The 19,333-nt window shown below is 42.7% G+C and overlaps 10 protein-coding genes across 10 annotated transcripts; 6 read left to right on the forward strand and 4 right to left on the reverse strand.

The window, feature by feature from the left end:
* Positions 1-311: 311 nt before the first annotated feature.
* On the forward strand, positions 312-3,008 carry PAS_chr1-3_0027 (uncharacterized protein; the record flags this gene model as incomplete). The annotated part of the gene is made up of 1 exon (XM_002489318.1): positions 312-3,008. The coding sequence occupies one exon, from the start codon at positions 312-314 to the stop codon at positions 3,006-3,008; it is 2,697 nt and encodes an 898-aa protein (XP_002489363.1).
* A 234-nt stretch (positions 3,009-3,242) lies between these two features.
* Positions 3,243-4,103, forward strand: PAS_chr1-3_0028 (Cytoplasmic inorganic pyrophosphatase (PPase); the record flags this gene model as incomplete). Its single annotated transcript, XM_002489319.1, has 1 exon — positions 3,243-4,103. The coding sequence occupies one exon, from the start codon at positions 3,243-3,245 to the stop codon at positions 4,101-4,103; it is 861 nt and encodes a 286-aa protein (XP_002489364.1).
* A 46-nt stretch (positions 4,104-4,149) lies between these two features.
* PAS_chr1-3_0029 (Phosphoribosylanthranilate isomerase that catalyzes the third step in tryptophan biosynthesis) lies at positions 4,150-4,863 on the reverse strand (the record flags this gene model as incomplete). The annotated part of the gene is made up of 1 exon (XM_002489320.1): positions 4,150-4,863. The coding sequence occupies one exon, from the start codon at positions 4,861-4,863 to the stop codon at positions 4,150-4,152; it is 714 nt and encodes a 237-aa protein (XP_002489365.1).
* Positions 4,864-4,982: 119 nt separating this feature from the next.
* Positions 4,983-5,957, forward strand: PAS_chr1-3_0030 (Subunit of heteropentameric Replication factor C (RF-C); the record flags this gene model as incomplete). Its single annotated transcript, XM_002489321.1, has 1 exon — positions 4,983-5,957. The coding sequence occupies one exon, from the start codon at positions 4,983-4,985 to the stop codon at positions 5,955-5,957; it is 975 nt and encodes a 324-aa protein (XP_002489366.1).
* A 110-nt stretch (positions 5,958-6,067) lies between these two features.
* PAS_chr1-3_0031 (Component of the GARP (Golgi-associated retrograde protein) complex) lies at positions 6,068-7,825 on the forward strand (the record flags this gene model as incomplete). Its single annotated transcript, XM_002489322.1, has 1 exon — positions 6,068-7,825. One exon carries the CDS (start codon positions 6,068-6,070, stop codon positions 7,823-7,825), a length of 1,758 nt encoding a protein of 585 aa, XP_002489367.1.
* A 1-nt stretch (position 7,826) lies between these two features.
* PAS_chr1-3_0032 (EH domain-containing protein) lies at positions 7,827-9,548 on the reverse strand (the record flags this gene model as incomplete). The annotated part of the gene is made up of 1 exon (XM_002489323.1): positions 7,827-9,548. The coding sequence occupies one exon, from the start codon at positions 9,546-9,548 to the stop codon at positions 7,827-7,829; it is 1,722 nt and encodes a 573-aa protein (XP_002489368.1).
* A 304-nt stretch (positions 9,549-9,852) lies between these two features.
* On the forward strand, positions 9,853-10,884 carry PAS_chr1-3_0033 (Nuclear SAM-dependent mono-and asymmetric arginine dimethylating methyltransferase; the record flags this gene model as incomplete). Its single annotated transcript, XM_002489324.1, has 1 exon — positions 9,853-10,884. The coding sequence occupies one exon, from the start codon at positions 9,853-9,855 to the stop codon at positions 10,882-10,884; it is 1,032 nt and encodes a 343-aa protein (XP_002489369.1).
* A 69-nt stretch (positions 10,885-10,953) lies between these two features.
* PAS_chr1-3_0034 (60S ribosomal protein L4) lies at positions 10,954-11,973 on the reverse strand (the record flags this gene model as incomplete). Its single annotated transcript, XM_002489325.1, has 1 exon — positions 10,954-11,973. One exon carries the CDS (start codon positions 11,971-11,973, stop codon positions 10,954-10,956), a length of 1,020 nt encoding a protein of 339 aa, XP_002489370.1.
* Positions 11,974-14,723: 2,750 nt separating this feature from the next.
* PAS_chr1-3_0036 (uncharacterized protein) lies at positions 14,724-16,319 on the forward strand (the record flags this gene model as incomplete). Its single annotated transcript, XM_002489326.1, has 1 exon — positions 14,724-16,319. One exon carries the CDS (start codon positions 14,724-14,726, stop codon positions 16,317-16,319), a length of 1,596 nt encoding a protein of 531 aa, XP_002489371.1.
* Positions 16,320-16,354: 35 nt separating this feature from the next.
* Positions 16,355-19,207, reverse strand: PAS_chr1-3_0037 (Defining member of the SET3 histone deacetylase complex; the record flags this gene model as incomplete). The annotated part of the gene is made up of 1 exon (XM_002489327.1): positions 16,355-19,207. One exon carries the CDS (start codon positions 19,205-19,207, stop codon positions 16,355-16,357), a length of 2,853 nt encoding a protein of 950 aa, XP_002489372.1.
* Between the last annotated feature and the right edge of the window lie 126 nt (positions 19,208-19,333).

Here is a 19,333-nt window from a genome sequence, read left to right on the forward strand (position 1 = left end):
TGCCCTAATGGAACAGTTGCACGAACGGCACCTAGCAAAAACTTTTCTTCGCTCACATTTAACCTCCACTAAATGGATATAGCCTCAGTCACTAGTAGAAACAAAATGCGCGAAATTGGTACATTGCTGCTACTGAATAGCAATGTCATACAGATTGGTACCTGAAAACCTTCCCCATCTGGATCTTCGCGCTTATTTCCCATCGGTCAATCCATCTCTGCGTGTATAAGAAAACGATCAAGCTCTGAGTTCTTCGCTTTCTACCCCCCCCTTACAGTTCCCTATAGTACTAGCTTTTTTGACCCATAAGAATGTCCGAAACCACCACTCAAGGATCTTCGGTATCGGCGTTTGTTTCAACGCTGGTGGTGAACGTGGTCATCTTTTCTATTTTTGTTTCACTGTTTATTGTGCTCAAGCCTAAACAGTCAAGAATTTATCAACCTCGTCATGTTGTGGATACAGTGCCGGGGGAACTACAGGTCGAGGAGCAACCCTCAGGAGTATTTGGCTGGGTTTCGTTCTTGTGGAAACAGCCAACCAGCTTCTATGTTGAGAAATGTGGCCCTGATGGGTTCTTCTTCTTGAGATACCTCCGTGTGTTTATCATCGTTTTTACCCTTACCGGCCTCTTGATTTGGCCAATTTTATTCCCAATTAATGCCACTGGAGGAGGTGGCCAGGAAGGACTAGATATTCTTTCCTATTCGAATAATACCTATAAATGGAGAGTGTTTGCTCACGTATTCCTCTCGTGGGTGTTGTTCGGGTTCTGTATATACACCATTTACAAAGAATTGGTGTACTATGTTTCATTTAGACATGCCTTGCAGGTAAGTCCGAGATATGATTCGTTGCTGTCATCGAGAACTCTGCTCCTGGATAACGTCCCTGAGAGTCTGTTGTCCGAGGGAGAGCTAAGAACAGTATTTCCTGCCGCCAACCATGTTTGGTACGCTAGAGACCATAAGGAGCTCGAGGATGTTGTCAAGGAACGTACCAAACTTGCTGGAACCTACGAAAGCACCCTGGTGAAATCGATCAAAAAAGCGGTTAAGGACAGAAAGAAGCTCACAAAGAAGGGAGCTGCTTTACCAGAACCAGCAGATCAGTTCGAAACCTACTACAAAGAGGGAAAACTTCCAACCCACAGTCTGAAATTTTTGATCGGTAAGAAAGTGTCAACCTTGGATTATGCCCCAAAGAGACTATCTGAGTTAAATGATGAGCTTGCAACTGCTCAAAACGACTGGCAAGATGCAAAGATGGTCGGTTCAGTCTTTATTGAATTTCCTACTCAGCTGGAATTGCAGCGTGCTTACCAAGCTGTTCCGTATAACAAGGAATTGAAGTTGTCCCGCAGAGTTACAGGTGTAGCTCCAGATGATATAATCTGGGAGAACTTGCAAGTCGGTTTTGTTGCTCGTAACTCTAAGGCTATACTTGCAAAGACTGTGCTGTCATTGACCCTCATCTTTTGGGCCATTCCTGTTGCTGTAGTTGGTGCTATATCAAACATCAATTATCTTACTACAAAGTTGCCTTGGCTTGACTTCATCAACAACATGCCAGACGTATTAATGGGTATTATCACTGGTTTGCTTCCAACTGTGGCCTTGGCCGTCTTAATGTCATTATTACCCCCTTTCATCAAGAAGATGGGTAAAATTTCTGGTATTTTGACTGTTCAAGGGGTGGAGATGTGGTGTCAGTCTTGGTATTTTGCCTTCCAAGTTATTCAAGTGTTTTTGGTGACGACCCTTGCATCCTCTGCTTCCTCTGTTGTAGAGTCTATAATCGATGACCCATCTAGTGCCATGACTCTTTTAGGAGAGAATCTTCCCAAGTCTTCAAATTTTTACATCGCCTATGCCCTTTTACAAGGACTGACCATATCAAGTGGTGTCTTGGCTCAGGTTGTTGGCCTTATTTTGTACCATGTATTAGGTAAGGCACTTGACGGAACTCCACGTAAGAAGTGGAATCGATACAATACCTTGGGACAACCGGGATGGGGAACAATTTACCCAATCTTCCAGCTTTTATTGGTTATTGTGCTTTGTTATGCAATTGTCTCTCCACTCATTATAATTTTTATTGTGATTGGATTGACGCTAATTTACATTGCTTACATGTACAACCTAACGTTCGTCATGGAACACAGCGCAGATGCCCGTGGAAGGTACTATCCTAAGGCTCTTTTCCAGACGTTTGTTGGCATATATCTGGGTGAGTTCGTTTTGATTGCCCTATTTGTGATGCCCGAGAACTGGGCATGTGTTGTGCTAGAAGCTGTGATGGTGGCAGTCACTGTGGCCGCTCACTTATACATGAGATGGAAGTTTGAGCCGTTGTTTGATGCTGTTCCCCTGTCAGCGATTCATATCGCCCAAGGAGACAGTGGTTTCCACTATCCTATGAAAGATCAAGGGTTATCAGAAATTTCCCAGACCGGCAAGGAGTTTTTCACCGAGACCCCAGTTACTGGTCCTGTTGAAACCGAAAAGATTTCCAAGTCTAACAAGGACATCAAGCAAGATATTGAGAGTCCGGCACGCACAGGTACCGGATCTGGATCACTGTCCTCCATTTTATCTCCGGAGAAGAATGAAAGCATCCAGCCAGATACCCAATCTCATGTTGGATTTTTGAATAGAGATGACGAAGATCAATCTGGTAAAGTAAATGCCAAAACGCTGCAGCGATTCTTCAAGCCACGCGTCTACTCATCTTTCGAGGCCCTCCGCAAGATCATCCCTGTCAGATGGAACAAGCGAGTCCGTTACGATCCACAAACCGTCGAGTTTGGATACACATCACCATTGGTACGTGACGCTCCGCCGCAGATCTGGATCCCACGAGACTCCTTCGGACTTTCTCGTACTGCAGTCTCGACCGCAAGAGAACATGGAGTCACAGTTTCTGACCAGAATGCTGAGATCCAGGATGATGGAACATTATTGTACACCGGATTGCCTCCTGATTACGAAGAAGCCGTGAAAGAATAATTGTGGTCGATGGGCTTTGATTTTATTGTTTAATTAAATTGGTTTTAAATTCTTGATTGTATTGTATGTCCTTTTGACTCTATCTCGACTTGATCTGGAAAGCCCTTAGTGTGGATTTCGCAGATCACGTGATAAGCAGCAATTGACTCTCCTTCCCGCCGTGTGTACCTTGAAACGTCAATGATACTTTGATTTTTCAGTCAAGAAAACTTATCACTTCAAGTTCATTCCAAAATGTCTTATTCCACTCGCCAGATCGGAGCTGCAAACACTCTAGAAAACAGAGTCTTTATCGAGAAAGACGGCCAAGTCGTATCTCCTTTCCACGACATCCCACTTTATGCTGACGAATCCAAGAAGGTTCTCAACATGGTTGTTGAAGTCCCCCGTTGGACCAACGCCAAGTTGGAGATTTCCAAGGAGGAGAAACTGAACCCAATTCTTCAGGACACAAAGAAGGGAAAACTTCGTTTCGTTCGTAACTGTTTCCCTCACCACGGATACATTCACAACTACGGTGCCTTCCCTCAGACATGGGAAGACCCTAACGTCACTCATCCAGAGACCAAGGCCAAGGGTGACAATGATCCATTGGACGTTTGCGAAATTGGTGAAGCCGTAGGTTACACTGGACAGGTCAAGCAAGTCAAGGTCCTCGGTGTTATGGCTTTGTTGGATGAGGGAGAGACTGACTGGAAGGTCATCGTCATCGACATCAACGACCCATTGGCTCCTAAGCTCAATGACATCGAGGATGTTGAAAAGCACATGCCGGGCTTGTTGAGAGCTACCAACGAATGGTTCAGAATTTACAAGATCCCTGATGGAAAACCTGAGAACCAGTTTGCTTTCTCTGGTGAATGCAAGAACAAGAAGTATGCAGAAGAGGTCATTCAAGAATGCCGTGAAGCCTGGGAGAAGTTGATTTTTGGCAAAACCAGCCCTGGTGAGATTGACTTAACCAACACCACTTTGCAATCCACTCCATCCTTCTCACCTTCAGCAACCTCTGCTGTTCCAACTGCTAGCCCAGCCGCTCCTGCTAAGATTGACCAATCTATTGACAAGTGGTTCTACATTTCTGGTTCTGCTTAAATCGAAAGCTATGTAATGTCCTTTCAAGCGTGTATTTAATTGACTTTTATGTAGCGTTTCTGATAAATTGTGTGATCTTGTCCATATCTTTTGAGGCATTTGTTTCTACCCCACCAGAGACGTCAACACCAATACAGCCAGTATGAGATCGAGCATGAGCAACATTATCAGGTGTCAAACCTCCGGCTAGTAAATATTTTCCTCTACGTTCTCCAAATTTTTGTGCACGAGCCCAATCGATGGTTTTTCCTTCACCTCCTTGCTCGCTGTCCAGTAGCACCAGGGCCCTATTTATAGCGAGGTCTTCTCCGGTAAGACCATCGACGGCATTATCTGTGTATCTGGTAATCACAGGAACTGGGATATTGCGTATATACGAATCAAAATCCTCAGACCCATGTAGTTGGACGAAATCCAAACCATGAGTGTGGATAGCTTGCTGGATTTCATCTATACTTTGATTACGAAAAACTCCAACTAAAAATGGACCACTGCTGTTTATTTCTTTCACGTTGTACTCAAACCAGTCTTCCAGAGGACAGTCGTCCCACTCTTTCCTCAGTTGTCTGGAATCCAAGTATTTTGAGCCCTTTGAAATTCTCTTTTCCCGCACCATCTGCGAAATTTCCCTCGCAACCTCTTGTTTCACCGTTCGTTCCCGGCCAGGGACCATAATAACACCCACTAATGAAGCTCCATTGTTTACTGCCGTTTCCGCAGCCTCCAAACTTTGCAAACCGCAGATCTTTACGAGGGCCATTGTGTGGGTATGATGAGTAAGCCATATTTAGTAATTACTCCATCTAAGTGAGAACGCGAAACATTTTTTGTCAGGCAGGATAGGGATACACGCCAGAAAGATTAAAGCATACTCCAAACATGGCAGCACCGCTTAAACTCGAGCTTCCTTGGGTGGAAAAGTATCGTCCAAAACTTTTGAAAGATATTGTTGGTAACGAAGATACAATTGAAAGGCTGAAAGCGTTTGCTATAGACGGTAATGTCCCTCATATGATCATCTCAGGTTTGCCAGGAATAGGGAAGACGACATCAGTTCACTGTTTAGCCCATGAGCTATTGGGTGATATGTATTATGATGCTGTTCTAGAGCTAAACGCTTCTGACGACAGAGGAATAGAAGTGGTGAGAAACAAGATCAAGCAATTTGCACATAAAAAGGTATCGTTACCTCCTGGGAGACATAAGATAGTGATCCTCGACGAAGCTGATTCTATGACACCTGGGGCCCAGCAAGCGTTGAGAAGGACCATGGAAATCTATTCGGGTACCACCAGGTTTGTTTTTGCCTGTAACATGTCCAACAAAATTATTGAGCCTTTGCAATCCAGGTGTTCCATACTTAGATACTCAAAATTATACGACGAACAGGTTCTTTCCAGATTGTTATATATTTGCAAAGAAGAGGGTGTCAAATACACAGACGACGGTTTGGAGGCTTTGATCTTCACCGCAGAAGGAGATATGAGACAGGCTATCAACAACTTGCAGAGTACTGTCGCAGGAATGGGACTGGTCAATGGGGACAATGTATTCCGAATTGTGGACTCCCCGCATCCTCTAGTAGTCCGACAGATGTTGTTTAAGGCTGTTAAGGACTCTGACATTGATGCCGCCGTGGATCTGCTGAATCGGTTGTGGGAGAAGGGATACAGTGCTGTTGATATTGTAAGTACCAGCTTCAAAGTGATGAAGTCTGTTACCGAGATTCCTGAGGCTGATCGTCTGGAAGTTATGAGAGAGATTGGATTCACTCACATGAGAGTACTAGAAGGTGTCTCTAGCTACTTGCAATTGGCGGGCATGTTAGCCAGAATTACTGGCACAGTTGTATAGGGCATGTAAGTAATAAGAATTAGGATTAATCATAATCCGCGATCTGAACTCGATATCTCAGTACTTGGGTACACCCATCCAGATCCACTTACTTGTCTTGAACTCTGATTATGAGACAAAAGCAGAGAATCAGTAGACGGTCGATCAGCCGCCATCAGCAGTTTCAAGATCAGGATAATACTAATAAATTGGAATTGCTCAAGCAAGTGCTCAACGTCAGACAGGAAGAGGAAACCGAATTGAATGAACAGAACGGATACCAGTCAGACTACACGCTTTCTGATTTTTCCGTCCAAGATGTCTATAGTCTCCAAGAGCTTAGATTCTTGACAACTCAGTTTTCTGAGCAATGCAAAGACTTTTCTATGCGTACGTGGAAGCATGAGATGGCTGCCCAGGAAGACTACAGCAATATATTGGTAAATACCAAAGCTTCTTTGGAGCCGCTGATCAGATACCTAAACAATTTTGAAGTTCAGCTCAAGGAGCTCTCTTTACAGATGGAATTTCTACAAGAAAGAAGCAACGAATTAAACCAGCAGATCGAACAGAAAAATAAAATCAACAGAAAACTGGCTCCAATAGTTAATGACCTTGTGATCCCACCAAAAGTTATTCTTTCCGTCTTGAATGATAATATTGACGCATCATGGACAAAAAATATCATCTTCATCAAAGAAAAGCAACAACTGCTATCAAAGTATACTGAACAAGATGAGCTGCAAATCAAATGCTCACCAATGGTAGTCAAAGTGCTAGAATTACTGAAACTCACGGTTGTTGAACGATCAAGAGATTTTATAATTAACCAGATCAAGCTGTTGAGAAAACCTAATTGTTCATCTCAAGTGATTCAAAAGCAATTATTAGATTGTAAACTCATTTATTCTTTTCTAAAAGAAAACTCACCGGAGTTGGCCACGCAATTAAGAAAAGCATACGCCTACACAATGAGATGGTACTACCATCAGAACTTTTCTAAATACCTCTATTCTTTAGAGAGGCTTGAATATCGAACTGTTCCGCGAGACGTACTATTAGGGGAAACCGTAGACTCTCAATTACATGTTAATGAGTATTTAAACTTGGGGACCCGGGCTGAACTTATCAATTCTCACTCCACTTTGATGCCTGCTCAAATTGCCGAAACAAACCAGTTGTCTTACTACATAGAAACAGGTTTCAATAACTTCAACGGTGCTCTTTTAGACAATGTTTCAACCGAGTATCTGTTCCTTAGTCAGTTTTTTGAGCTGTACAAGTTTGATGAAGTGAACGATCTATTCAAGTTGATTTTTCAACCAACTTTCACAATTGGTATTAATTACACAAAAAACCTTATTCGTGGTACATTTGACATCTATGGAGTATTGCTTTGTATCCGATTGTCTCAGCTGTACGATTATGAATTGCAACATCGCAAGATCCCTGTAATGGATGATTATATCAACTTACAACTAATTAACTTGTGGCCCCATTTTCAAATTATTATAGACGAAAACTGCGAGTCTTTGAAAAAAGCCGTTCCCAAGTTAGCAGTGCAATTACACAAGACAAAGAACACTCTTATTCCACTTGTGCTTACTCAACAGTTTGGTCAACTCATTGCGGGACTATTAAAATTGACTACTCACAAGGTGTTTGAGACGGAACAGACAGAACCATTAACTGTCGGAGTATCAAGGCTCAGTAATGAATTCGAAGCAGCACTTACTAAACTCAGTTCAAGTTTTAAAGACAGCAACCAAAAGGAACTATTTTTCTACAACAACTTTTATCTAGTATTAACAATGCTCTCAGATGATGGAAAGTTTGCACATGATATTGTAAACCACTTTGAAAAGCTTTTGCAAGCGTACAAATCATAAGCTATTTAACTTTTACGTTTACTCCTCCGTGATTCAGGCTGTTCCAGACACTTTCATCAATAGTACGAGGTAACTTTTTTCCATAGAGACATTGGTCAACCAGCCACGTTCCAACAATAAACTCATTTTTACGAAGATAGTTCTTATTAGAATCAGCAACCAAGTCCCAGATTTTGGATAGCGTGAATTCAGGTAATCGTGATCTTCTCCACAATTCTCTAACGACGATGTTTGGCATAAGCTGACTTGAATCTTCATCGTCTTGCGACGCAAATGAAATCTTTGCTGCCTGCAATGGATCAATATGACGAGATTTTGACTTGCCGTCCTTCTCATCTCTGTGTAAAATTAGTCCTCGATTAGCAGCCCATACTCCTTGGTACCTCTTAGCTTCTTGTGGTACTATGACGTTATTTTTTGTTCGATGTTTCCAAGGTTTATCTTCGTTGAATGTACGCTTAGGTTTTTCTTTACGCATGGTACTTCTAAGCTGCACAGTATGTTCCAGTGAAACTTCGCTTCTAGAAGCCCTATTCATTTTGAGTCCAAATATTTTCTTAAGCTTGCTATTCTTCGGATGATAATGCTGGTGGTGTGGATGACGGAAATCATGATCTTCAGTATGAGGATAATGGTGCTGAAGGCCAATTGTATACTTCGGTATTCCTGTATCTTCGACCTCGGATATCTCCTCCTCCGGATCAGATTCACTGTCACTTAAGTTTGAATCTATATCTATCGGTGGTGGTTTGCGCCTTTGAGGGTATATTAACGGCTGCGCTGGTATTTCATAATCTTTAAAGTCATTCGATGGCATAGATGATGAAACTGGTGGTGCTGAGCGAATCAACGAAGCTATCGAAGACCCTATAGAATTGGTGTCGGACCAGTCGTCATTTATTTGAGCTGGAGGCTTGCGAGATGGTCTGGTAGAACCGGCATCGGATAGATCCCCTGAAAGATTCGGAATTGTGGATGGAAAAACCAGAGGAGAATATAGTAACTGAGGAGAGTTGTTCTCTGTAGGCATTCTAGAGGCTGCGGGCTCCTCCAACAGCGCATCGCTTGAACTTGTGACAGATTTCATTTTAGGATTCGGAATTGCTAAATGGTTTGAAGAATAAGGCAACTTGGTATCGGACATGTTTGAAATACTGGAAGCTAATGAGCAAGGGGAAGAGCTCAGTTTCTGCGATGCAGGGTACGAGGGCTTTGGAGTTGATAGCAATGTTTTTGACAACGTACTTGATGAATGTTGTTTCTGAGAATGCAACTCTGTATTGCCGGATGGCGGATATGAGCCTGCAGCAGGAATTCTGATTGGGTTGATAGTTGGGTGGGTGGTTTGAGATACCATTAAGCCTGGACTATCGGTGGCAACCTTCATAGCTGCAACAAGAGCACTATTCATTCCTTCCTGAATTGATGCAGATGGTGATATGATGTCTGTATTGGAACTCGAAGATTTCCCTGAAGCTTTCAGATGAGCCAGATTGTCAGCTGAGGAATGATTCTCGCTGTGTGGCCCTGTAGACTCTTGTTTTTTCGTAACTCTTCTTTGTGAAACGGGAGGGGCGGGAGTAGACGGCTTGTTGCTTGCCAAATTGCTACCATTACTATTGCCGTGGTTCACACTCTTTTGGTACATAAGCGCAGCAGCTTTGGCAGCCAGCGGATTCGGCTCTGTGCTCAATTGACTCCCTCTTGTTGCCTTGCGACCCATGTTTTATAAATAGAGTTTAAGTCTATTTGTGAGAGAATTGGAATAACGGCCAGAGGAATTATTCGAATAACGAAGTTCAATTATCCATCAAAACTTTCTGAAAGGCACAACGGACTCAATTGTGGTTTGGTTGAGGGAATAGCTGGATAGTGGAGTCTAGTTGGTCTAACAGAATCACTATTCAAGCCACTGTACCTTTGAGATACATCAAGTGCATGTGGTGTATGGATGCAATGGATGTTCAAGTTTCTTTTCCCTAAAATAAATTTTCAGTTCGAATAAATCCTCACACCTGCACATTCAAATGAGCTCCCATAAGGATTATGCCACAGACAAGAAGAGTCTGCCATTCAGTGAGCAGCACTATTTCTCCTCTTACGACCATTTTGGAATCCATGAGGAGATGTTGAAGGACCAGGTCCGCACAATTAGCTACAGATCTGCCATTCTCAAGAACAAGGCCAACTTCAAAGATAAGATAGTATTGGATGTTGGATGCGGGACAGGAATCCTTTCCATGTTTGCTGCAAGAGCTGGTGCTAAGCATGTGATTGCGGTTGATATGTCTAATATTGCTGACATGGCTGAGAAGATTGTGGAATTGAACGGATTCAGCGACAAGATCACCGTATTGAAGGGAAAGCTGGAAGACGTAGAACTACCGTATCCAGAAGTGGATATCATCATCAGTGAATGGATGGGTTACTTTTTACTTTATGAGTCCATGCTGGACACTGTTTTGGTTGCAAGAGACAAGTACTTGAAGGAAGGGGGCCTTATCTTTCCCGATAAAGCCTCAATTCATGTGGCAGCCATTGAGGATGGAAATTATAAGAATGACAAGATCCACTACTGGGAAAACGTTTACGGATTTGACTACAGTCCATTCATTGAAATTGCTATGTCTGAACCCCTTGTGGACACTGTTGAAAATGGATCTGTAGTTACCACATCATCCAAATTGATTGAGTTTGATCTAAACACGGTCACTTTGGAGGACCTTGCTTTCCATAGAGATTTCAGTATTACTGCTACTCGAGACGAATTAGTGCATGCGTACATCGCTTGGTTTGATATCGAGTTTCCCGGGGACACCGAGAAAGTTGTCTTTTCCACCGGACCTCATGCACACTACACCCATTGGAAACAAACCGTATTTTACATGAACCAGGTGCTGGATGTTAAGAGAGGAGAGACTATCACTGGATCCATGGCTTCGCGTCCAAATGTCTCCAATCCAAGGGAACTGGACATCGAGTTGCAATGGGATTTCCAAGGGTTGGGAGCATCTGACCCTAGAGCAAAGCATGGGAAGTATAACTACTTCTTACGCTAGAGTAATGAAACCTGTATAGTAGAATTTAATAGTATTGATATAACACAGAGTAATTTCTAACTAAATTATTTATTTCTTCTCAGCGAGAACCTTGGCGTAAGGGTTAAGCTTGAGCATAACCTCGTGGTTCTTAAGAGGGTTGACCTTCTTGACGTGCAAGTGAGTTGGCTTACCGGCAAGAGATGGTCTGATGGCAGCTTGAACCTCAGCAGAGTTGATGACACTGGAGATATCAGTGTTGGTGATGATGTTCTTTGGCAAACTGTAGTTAGACTTGACAGATTCAGTGGTCTCGGAACCGTAGACAGAGTCCAGGGCAGCGAAAGCAGACTCGGTCCAGATGACGAATCTACCCAAGTGAGCACCTGGGGCCAATTGCAAAAGACCCAAGGTTCTAACATTACAGGTCTCAACACCTGGAATGTTTCTCAAAGCCTTGACCAAACCCTTGTCCTCGTTGAAGACAATAAGAGGACCTCTTCTTTGGGTGAATCTTCTGTTTCTGTATTTACCCTTACCAGCTCTCAACTTCTTGGACTTGATAACTCTGATTAAGTCGTCGGAAGCACCAAGAGCCTTCAAAGCAGCAATGGCGTCCTTGGTCTTCTGAATAGCCTCCAAATCGTTAGAGACAACCAATGGGATCTCAGCAATTTGCTCAATTCTGTGACCTCTGGCCAGAACCAAGGATTGAACGGAAGTGGCAGCAATAGCGGAAGCGGTAGCGTAACGCTTTTCGTTCAAGTTGACTCTTACGTGCCATTTTCTCCAGATCTTGGTTGGAGCGAACATACGTCCTCCACGACACATGTTACCGAAGGCACCTTGACCTGAACGGTGGGTTCCTCCACCTCCAACTCTTGGAATACGGGCAACGGCTCTACCAGTACCCCATGACTCAGCAGAAGTTTGGTGACCGGCCTTCTCAGAGACGGCGTAAGCCTGACGTTTGTTCTTGTTAATTCTGGTGAAAACAGATTGAACAATGTCACCACGGATAGGAGCCTTGAAGACAGCTGGCAAAGGCAAAGAGGTAGAAGATGGTTTTCCCTCGACGGAGATAACAGTAACTTGAGGTCTAGTAGACATGTTGTTGTATAAGGATTATGTTAGATGTTTGAAACTTTTCTTGAACTTTTTTTTTCCACCGAGCTGGTCCATTATGTTACCCGGACTACTTACTATTGGTCACGATTTTGACCTTAGGGTTAGGGTTGCAAATTCCACCAAACTGAAATAGCGAATAGCGAGATCTAACATCTCAACTTCGTTACTAACATCCAGCATTCAACATCCAACATTCAAGGGCATTGATTTCTCCCCTCGACCAGCAAGCTCATCGCACCCTCGGTGGAAGGCCTTATCAGCCGATTCGAATCTGTCAACTCTGAAATCTCTCGCCTTCAGGTCATCCCACTGGTTGTTCTCATAACTAAAATAATAATTTGACCACCAAACCAATTCCCCCTTTTCTTTCTAATATTTTTAGGCAACCAGAAAATGTCAGAAATTAAACAACAACAATCCACAGACCCTGTAGATTCGCCTCTCCATTAAGGGTGCCTTGGACATCGACCCCTGGTTGAAGCCTTTCAGTGAGGAGCTTCTTTACAGACGTAACTTAGCTGATGATTGGCTGAAGAAGTTCCAAGAACATGAGGGAGGTATCTTGAACTTTGCTGACTCCTACAAGAGGTATGGGTTTCAAGTGAACAAGGACAATTCAGTTAGCTACATCGAATATGCCCCAAACGCCGTTCAGGCTGCTGTTATTGGTGATTTCAACAACTGGGAACATGAGACACATGTCATGACAAAAGACAATTTTGGAAAGTTTCACATTACTATTCCGCCGGGTGCGGATGGTCAGGTGGCAATTCCGCATGACTCACGTATCAAAGTTCTATTCACTTTGCCCTCAGGTGAGAAGGTTGCAAGATTACCTCCATGGATTAGAAGAGCCACGCAGCCTCCTAAGGAATACAACAATCCTGCATACGAATCCAGATTCTGGAATCCACCGGAAGAACAGCATTACCACTTTAAAAGCTCTCGTCCTGCGGCTCCTCAGTCCTTCAAGATCTACGAAGCTCATGTTGGAATTTCCACACCTGAGCCAAAGGTTGGAACGTACAAGGAATTTACAAACAATGTTCTGCCTCGTATAAAAGCATTAGGTTACAACGCTGTTCAGCTGATGTCTATCATGGAACATGCCTACTACGCATCCTTTGGGTACCAGGTTACTAGTTTCTTTGCCATTAGTTCGCGTTTTGGAACTCCAGAAGATTTGAAAGAGCTGATTGATACCGCTCATGGTTTGGGAATTCATGTTCTGCTAGATGTTGTTCATTCCCACGCTTCAAAGAACGTCGAAGACGGTCTTAATATGTTTGATGGCACTGACCACTGCTACTTTCATAGTGGTGGTAAGGGAACCCATAGTCAGTGGGATTCCAGATTGTTCAACTATGGAAGTTACGAGACATTAAGGTTCCTTTTATCCAATCTCAAATATTATCTTGAAGAGTTCAGATTTGATGGTTTCCGTTTTGATGGTGTCACCTCCATGTTGTATCTTCACCATGGAGTAGGTGAAGGTTTTAGTGGTGACTATAATGAGTACCTTAATCCATTTGGTACCGTAGATAAAGAGGCACTGACGTACCTTATGCTTGCTAACGATTTGTGTCAATCTTATGGCAAAACCATTGATTTTAAGGTAACTACGGTTGCTGAAGATGTCAGTGGATATCCCACCCTTTGTCTTCCAAGGGTAGCTGGTGGTGTGGGATTTGATTACCGCCTTTCAATGTCGGTTCCAGATATGTGGATCAAAATTCTGAAGCATAAGAACGATGAAGATTGGAATATGGGCAACATTGTTCACACCTTAGTGAACAGAAGATACGGTGAAAAATGTATCACATATGCTGAGTCTCACGATCAGGCTCTGGTTGGTGACAAGACTTTGGCGTTCTGGCTAATGGATAAGGAAATGTATACCAACATGTCTGTACTATCTCCTTTGACTCCAGTCATTGATAGAGGTCTTTCTCTCCATAAACTGATTAGACTGATCACTCATTCCTTAGGAGGTGAGTCTTATCTTAACTTCGAAGGTAATGAGTTTGGACATCCAGAGTGGTTGGATTTCCCTAGAGTTGGAAACGGAGATTCTTATCACTACGCTCGCCGTCAATTCAATTTGCCGGACGACGAGTTATTGCGCTACAAGTTTTTAAATAACTTTGATGCTGCTATGAATAAGACTGAGGAAGTATATGGCTGGTTGAATTATCCCCAAGCCTATGTTTCTTTGAAACACGAAGGTGATAAAGTTATTGCTTTTGAACGTCACAACTTGGTGTTCATTTTTAACTTCCACCCAACTAATTCCTATACTGATTACAGAATTGGTGTAGAGACTCCAGGCAAATACAAGATTGTTCTGAACTCGGACAGAGAAGAATATGGAGGTCATTCCCGTATTGACGAGGAAGTTTCCGAATTCTACACTACAGACCTGCCATGGAACAATCGAAAGAACTTTTTCCAGGTCTATATTCCTAACAGAACTGCGCTGGTGCTGGCTCCAGCTTAGTCAACTGTTGACCCTTCAATACTATTCTACTTTGTGAGTGAGAACTGCTTACTTTTTTATTATAACTTTCAGTATCTTGATTATGTAAGCTCTTTTTCAGTCTCTTCCTTGTTCCGGGTGTCCGCATGTTGTCGTTCAAAAAAACCTTTTCCGGCTCTCGAATCTCAACCCGGAGTTTGTATCAAAGTACCCCAGAAACTTCTTTTTTACTCCGAAAAGACGTGAGGTAAACAGTATGACGAAACCCCTGCCGCTGGAAGTTAAACGGAGCAGGCGTCCAACTTCCAGAGCGTGCAAGTTTTGTCACTTTAAGCATCTCCAGTGTGACGCCACTAGACCCTGTAAAAACTGTGTTAAGCGCAACATTGGTGACAGTTGTGAAGACATACAACGACGAAAGTATGGATCAAATGGTACGAAGAAACGGGCCCAAAGTGCTCAGAAGGTTCAATCCGACAGCCCTTCAGCTTCGTCTGCCACTAATGCTGGGACTTCTGCCGTTAATGAGTCTAAACTGGAATCTTCAGAGCTGCCCATGGTAGCTCAACAAACTCAGCAGACCCCACGGGGTTTAGAAACAATACCAACGATACCGCATCCCAACGCTGAAAATAATAGTTCATTCTTATCACCCACCACATCTCAGATGTTTAATACCGGAAGTAATACTTTGATGGATCAATTGAAGATGTCAGTTCCAGAGAATAACTCTATGTATCAACATGATACACTTTTTCAACCACCCAAGAAATATGAAAATAATTCTTATGGCTACGTGAACGCGGCACCCCAAGGTCAACATATGTTCTACGTTGGATACAGTGAGCCAGGGGAGCAAAGGGCATCGCCTGACGCTGAAAAAGAGCCTGGAACAAACCTTAATTCTCCTTCCAGCTACTTGTCACAATACTCTCATACACAATCACACACAAATTCACAATTAACAAATTCACCCTCTGTAGTTTATGAGTCGGAAATTGCCAAGCAGGAGGAATTGCAACTTACAAGCTTTGTGGAGGCGGCAAATAACGAAGAGCTGGACTTTTTTGACATGGACTTTACGCAGAGGCCTTTTATTCGCCTTTTGGAAAATAATACTATGGTTTCCTCTTACCCCAACAACTCCACTCCTAAATTTTTCGATCATAGCCGCAGTCATGGGAGAATACCGAATACCGCCAAAGAGGTCCCCACCGAAATTCAACAAGACGAAGAATTTACTCCCCCGCTTATCTTGCGACACATCATAAAAAATCCTGATGATATCTATCTGACCAGAGTGGTCAAAGCTTACCAATATCCAAAGGCTTATCATGCTTTAACGAAATATTTAAAAACTCGGTTTGAGCGTACTCAATTAATTGAAATAGCAAAATGCATGTCCAAGTACCGACCTTCTTTCATTTCAGCAACCAAATCGTTGGTCGAAAATGACTTGATCTTCACAGAGAGGTCATTTCAACGATCGTTACTGGAGTATGAGAGTCTTATCTCAATGTCTGCTGCACCAACAATCATTTGGAGGCGTACTGGTGAGATAGTTGCTTTGACTAACGAGTTTTCCGTTTTAACTGGTTACTCCCGAATGAGTTTACTGTCCAAAAGAACTTTTATCATTGAGCTGATGGATGATGAATCTGTGGTTAATTATTTTAAACTCTTTAGCAGCATTGCTTTTGGAGACCTGAATGCAACTCTGTTGACAAATTGTGTCTTAAGAAAGGCAGCGCAAGATGATTATTTAAGATGTGCATGCGTTTGGACGATAAAGAGAGACGTGTTTGATATTCCCATGCTAATAGTTGGCCAATTTCTGCCAGTACTCGATTAAATCATTACCAGTATTTATTATGAATAGCTCATATATCAATGTGAGACTTCAGTATATATTATGCCGTTATTTTTTTTCTTCATATAATCAGCAAGAGAAAACTTCTTCTTTTCCTTCACTTCCTTGCCTGAAGGACTGGCCGATTTAATCCCAGGTTTCGTCCGTTCAACAGGATCATTCAATAAAAGCACTGGAGTTGGAAAATCGTCAATAGAGCCTGAAGTGCTTTCAATGGTTGGCTTCATATCGTTGGAGCGTTCAGATAGTTTTGTTCCTGTGTCTTTAATACTGTTTCTCTTTCTTTGAGCCTCTTTCAAAATTCTGTAAATGTATGGAAGTAGTTCTCGAGGCCTGTCAAGAATCGATTGATTTGACTTCGATCGTTTATTCACAAACGCATTCTCATTCAAGGAGTTGCCATTATTATCCCCCTCAGACTTTTCAGCTGAAGTACTTTCAGTCTTGTCTACGAGAGTTTCGTTTGAAGCCAATTTATCAATTTGTAAAGTTCTGTTCCTCAAACGAGTTTGAATAGGTATGTGGTCAGAAAAGTTCTCGGTCTTATAAATTTCGTCATACTTGTTTAGACTGTTTACAGGTCCATTAGATAAGTTCGATTGGTTGGTTTTCCTTGTTGACCTGAACAAGTACGAAGTTGCCTTGCGAACCTTGAAGAGCCCGCAATTAGCAGGTATAGCGCAAGCACACTCACAAAAATTGAGAATATTCTCAACTGCTCTCACCAGCTGGGGCTTCTTATGTGCTTCTATTCGGTCGAATGGCAACCCTTCTAAGATACTCCTCATAGGAGAATTTCTATCCCAATTCCAGGGCAACGTAAGTTCAGTTCCAGCTTTTATTTCCTTAGTGGTAGTTACTACAAAATAACATCCTTTACCATCCTTTGTGAGAACAGTTTTGATCTCGCAATTGGGAAAGCAACTCTTTCTGATGAATCTGGACTTACCTCCTAATCCGCGGGCATCAAAGACGACAGGTAATGAGGGATGAAAAAACACATTAGGTTTTTCAACGCCCCAAATTGAGTATTGATTTGTGCGGTCTTCAACATATGTTTGCTTAAATTCAACCTTGCCCAGCATTGAAATAACATAGGAATTAGGTTCAGCATCATCGTCCAAAAATAGACCTAATTTGGAGATACCATTGAATTTCTGTTTCCCATTTTCTGAATAAGTTCGGACATTTAGACGACTAGATATCTGATCCAGTGCTTTGTCTAGTTTGGCATTAGACAGATTAGTCATTGATTGTTCTTGCAAACTTGAACTTGAGGGTAGCTGCTCCACAAATGTTTTCACAAGTTTATCGTTGTACTCATTGGAATCAATAGAGTAATATAAAGTTTCAGGGTTTTCTTTGAACATTAAGGAATCGTCAGACTCTTCCAATTCTTTGATTGTTTTAGCTCTGCGCTTTTCTTTTGGTATCGATCTTTCCTCTGGAGCCTTTGGCGTAGTGCTTCTACTACCCTTTGTGCGATTATCTGTGTTTGGGATGGAGTTATCTTCATTTGAAGCATCAAGTAATGGGGGAGTATTGGGTCCTCGTCTTCTTTTATTAGTCTTAGAGTCTTGAATGGCTCTTTTCTTCCTGGTACCGGCGGTTGGATTACAGAGATAGCACCAATACACAGCATTCTCGTCACTAATTGCAACTGGATCAATACAAGCGACATGTTGCCATCTAAAGCACCTATCGCATTGAACAGTGTAGCCGTCATCTTCAGTAGAGCCACAAATACATCCAATCAGTCCACTGTCAGGGTCGACTCTATGTGGAATTTGATTATCCAAGATAATCTTTTCTTCTGTTTTTGGCTCTGCCTCTGTTTCGGTTTCAACTTCAGAGTCAACCTTTTCCATGGTGGGCATTCTATCTGTAGAGCTGTTGTCAGTTTCATCATTAAGTGGGTCCGACACTTTTGCTGGGTTCTCGTTTTTAGCTGAAGAATCTTTATTGACAGCAACATTTTGCGCCTCTTCTTGCTCAGTCTCTGGTTCTGTTTCTTCGCCTTTGAAAATAGTTCTTGGTGTTTCTATTTCAGGTTCTATCTTTTCATTCTTGTAAATTTCAATTGCCTGCTTTCCCTCTTGCGATTCTTGAGAGTTGGAAGAAAGAAGGAACGCAAGTGATGGGCCTCTGGCGTAGGACGTGCTGGAAGTCTCGGGGGAAGGAGCGGTAGCATGAGCTGAATTCGGAATTGAAGATAAAGTCTGATCATTTTGAACAGGCAAAGTGGTCGTAACAGTTTGAGTGGTGACAGTCGGAGCACTGCCGTGCCCCAAAACAGGAATATGAGATCTGTTCAATAATGGCATAGGAGTAGCTGCGGCGGCCGCCAGTGCCGCAGCTGCTATACGAGCTTTCCCTCTGTTATCATCGTTGGTCAGAGCAGCCACTGCAGGACCTGGACTTGTGTTATTATCGGACATCTTTGAACCATTCTTGTCGCCGTCGTTATTTGCAGATGAGACGGGCGTTAGAGCGTTCTGCTCTTTTCCATGAGACTCGTTCGAAGCGCTAAAAGGAGGCCTCAAATGATAAGAAGACAGCGGTTGCTGCGACTGTTTAGATTGTGATTGCTGCCGCTGATGTTGCTGATGTTGCTGATGTTGTTGCTGTTGCTGTTGCTGTTGCTGCTGTTGATTCGGTACTTCGTAATCAAATATCCGTGGCAAATGCGGTAACTGTTCGGTTTTATCAGGAATATGTGACGGTGCTTGATATATATATGAGGATTGAGACGGCTGCTGCTGCTGCTGATTCGGTCTATGATAGTTCTGCGGCTGGCTTTGAAAGAGCATTAGCAACGCAGCAGCATCTTGGTCCTTGATTGGACTACTTTCATTGTTGTCCTGAGACATTTGGATCAGAGATGCAGATAAAAATCTTACTTGGCACGAAGTATCCCTGTCAAAAAATTATCTGATAAAAAGCTCACACAGACAATTTACAAAGCCATTAGCAAAGAAAAGCAAAAGTATCCAACG

Source organism: Komagataella phaffii, chromosome 1, assembly GCF_000027005.1.
Source record: "Komagataella phaffii GS115 chromosome 1, complete sequence".
Taxonomy (NCBI): Eukaryota; Fungi; Ascomycota; class Pichiomycetes; order Pichiales; family Pichiaceae; genus Komagataella; species Komagataella phaffii.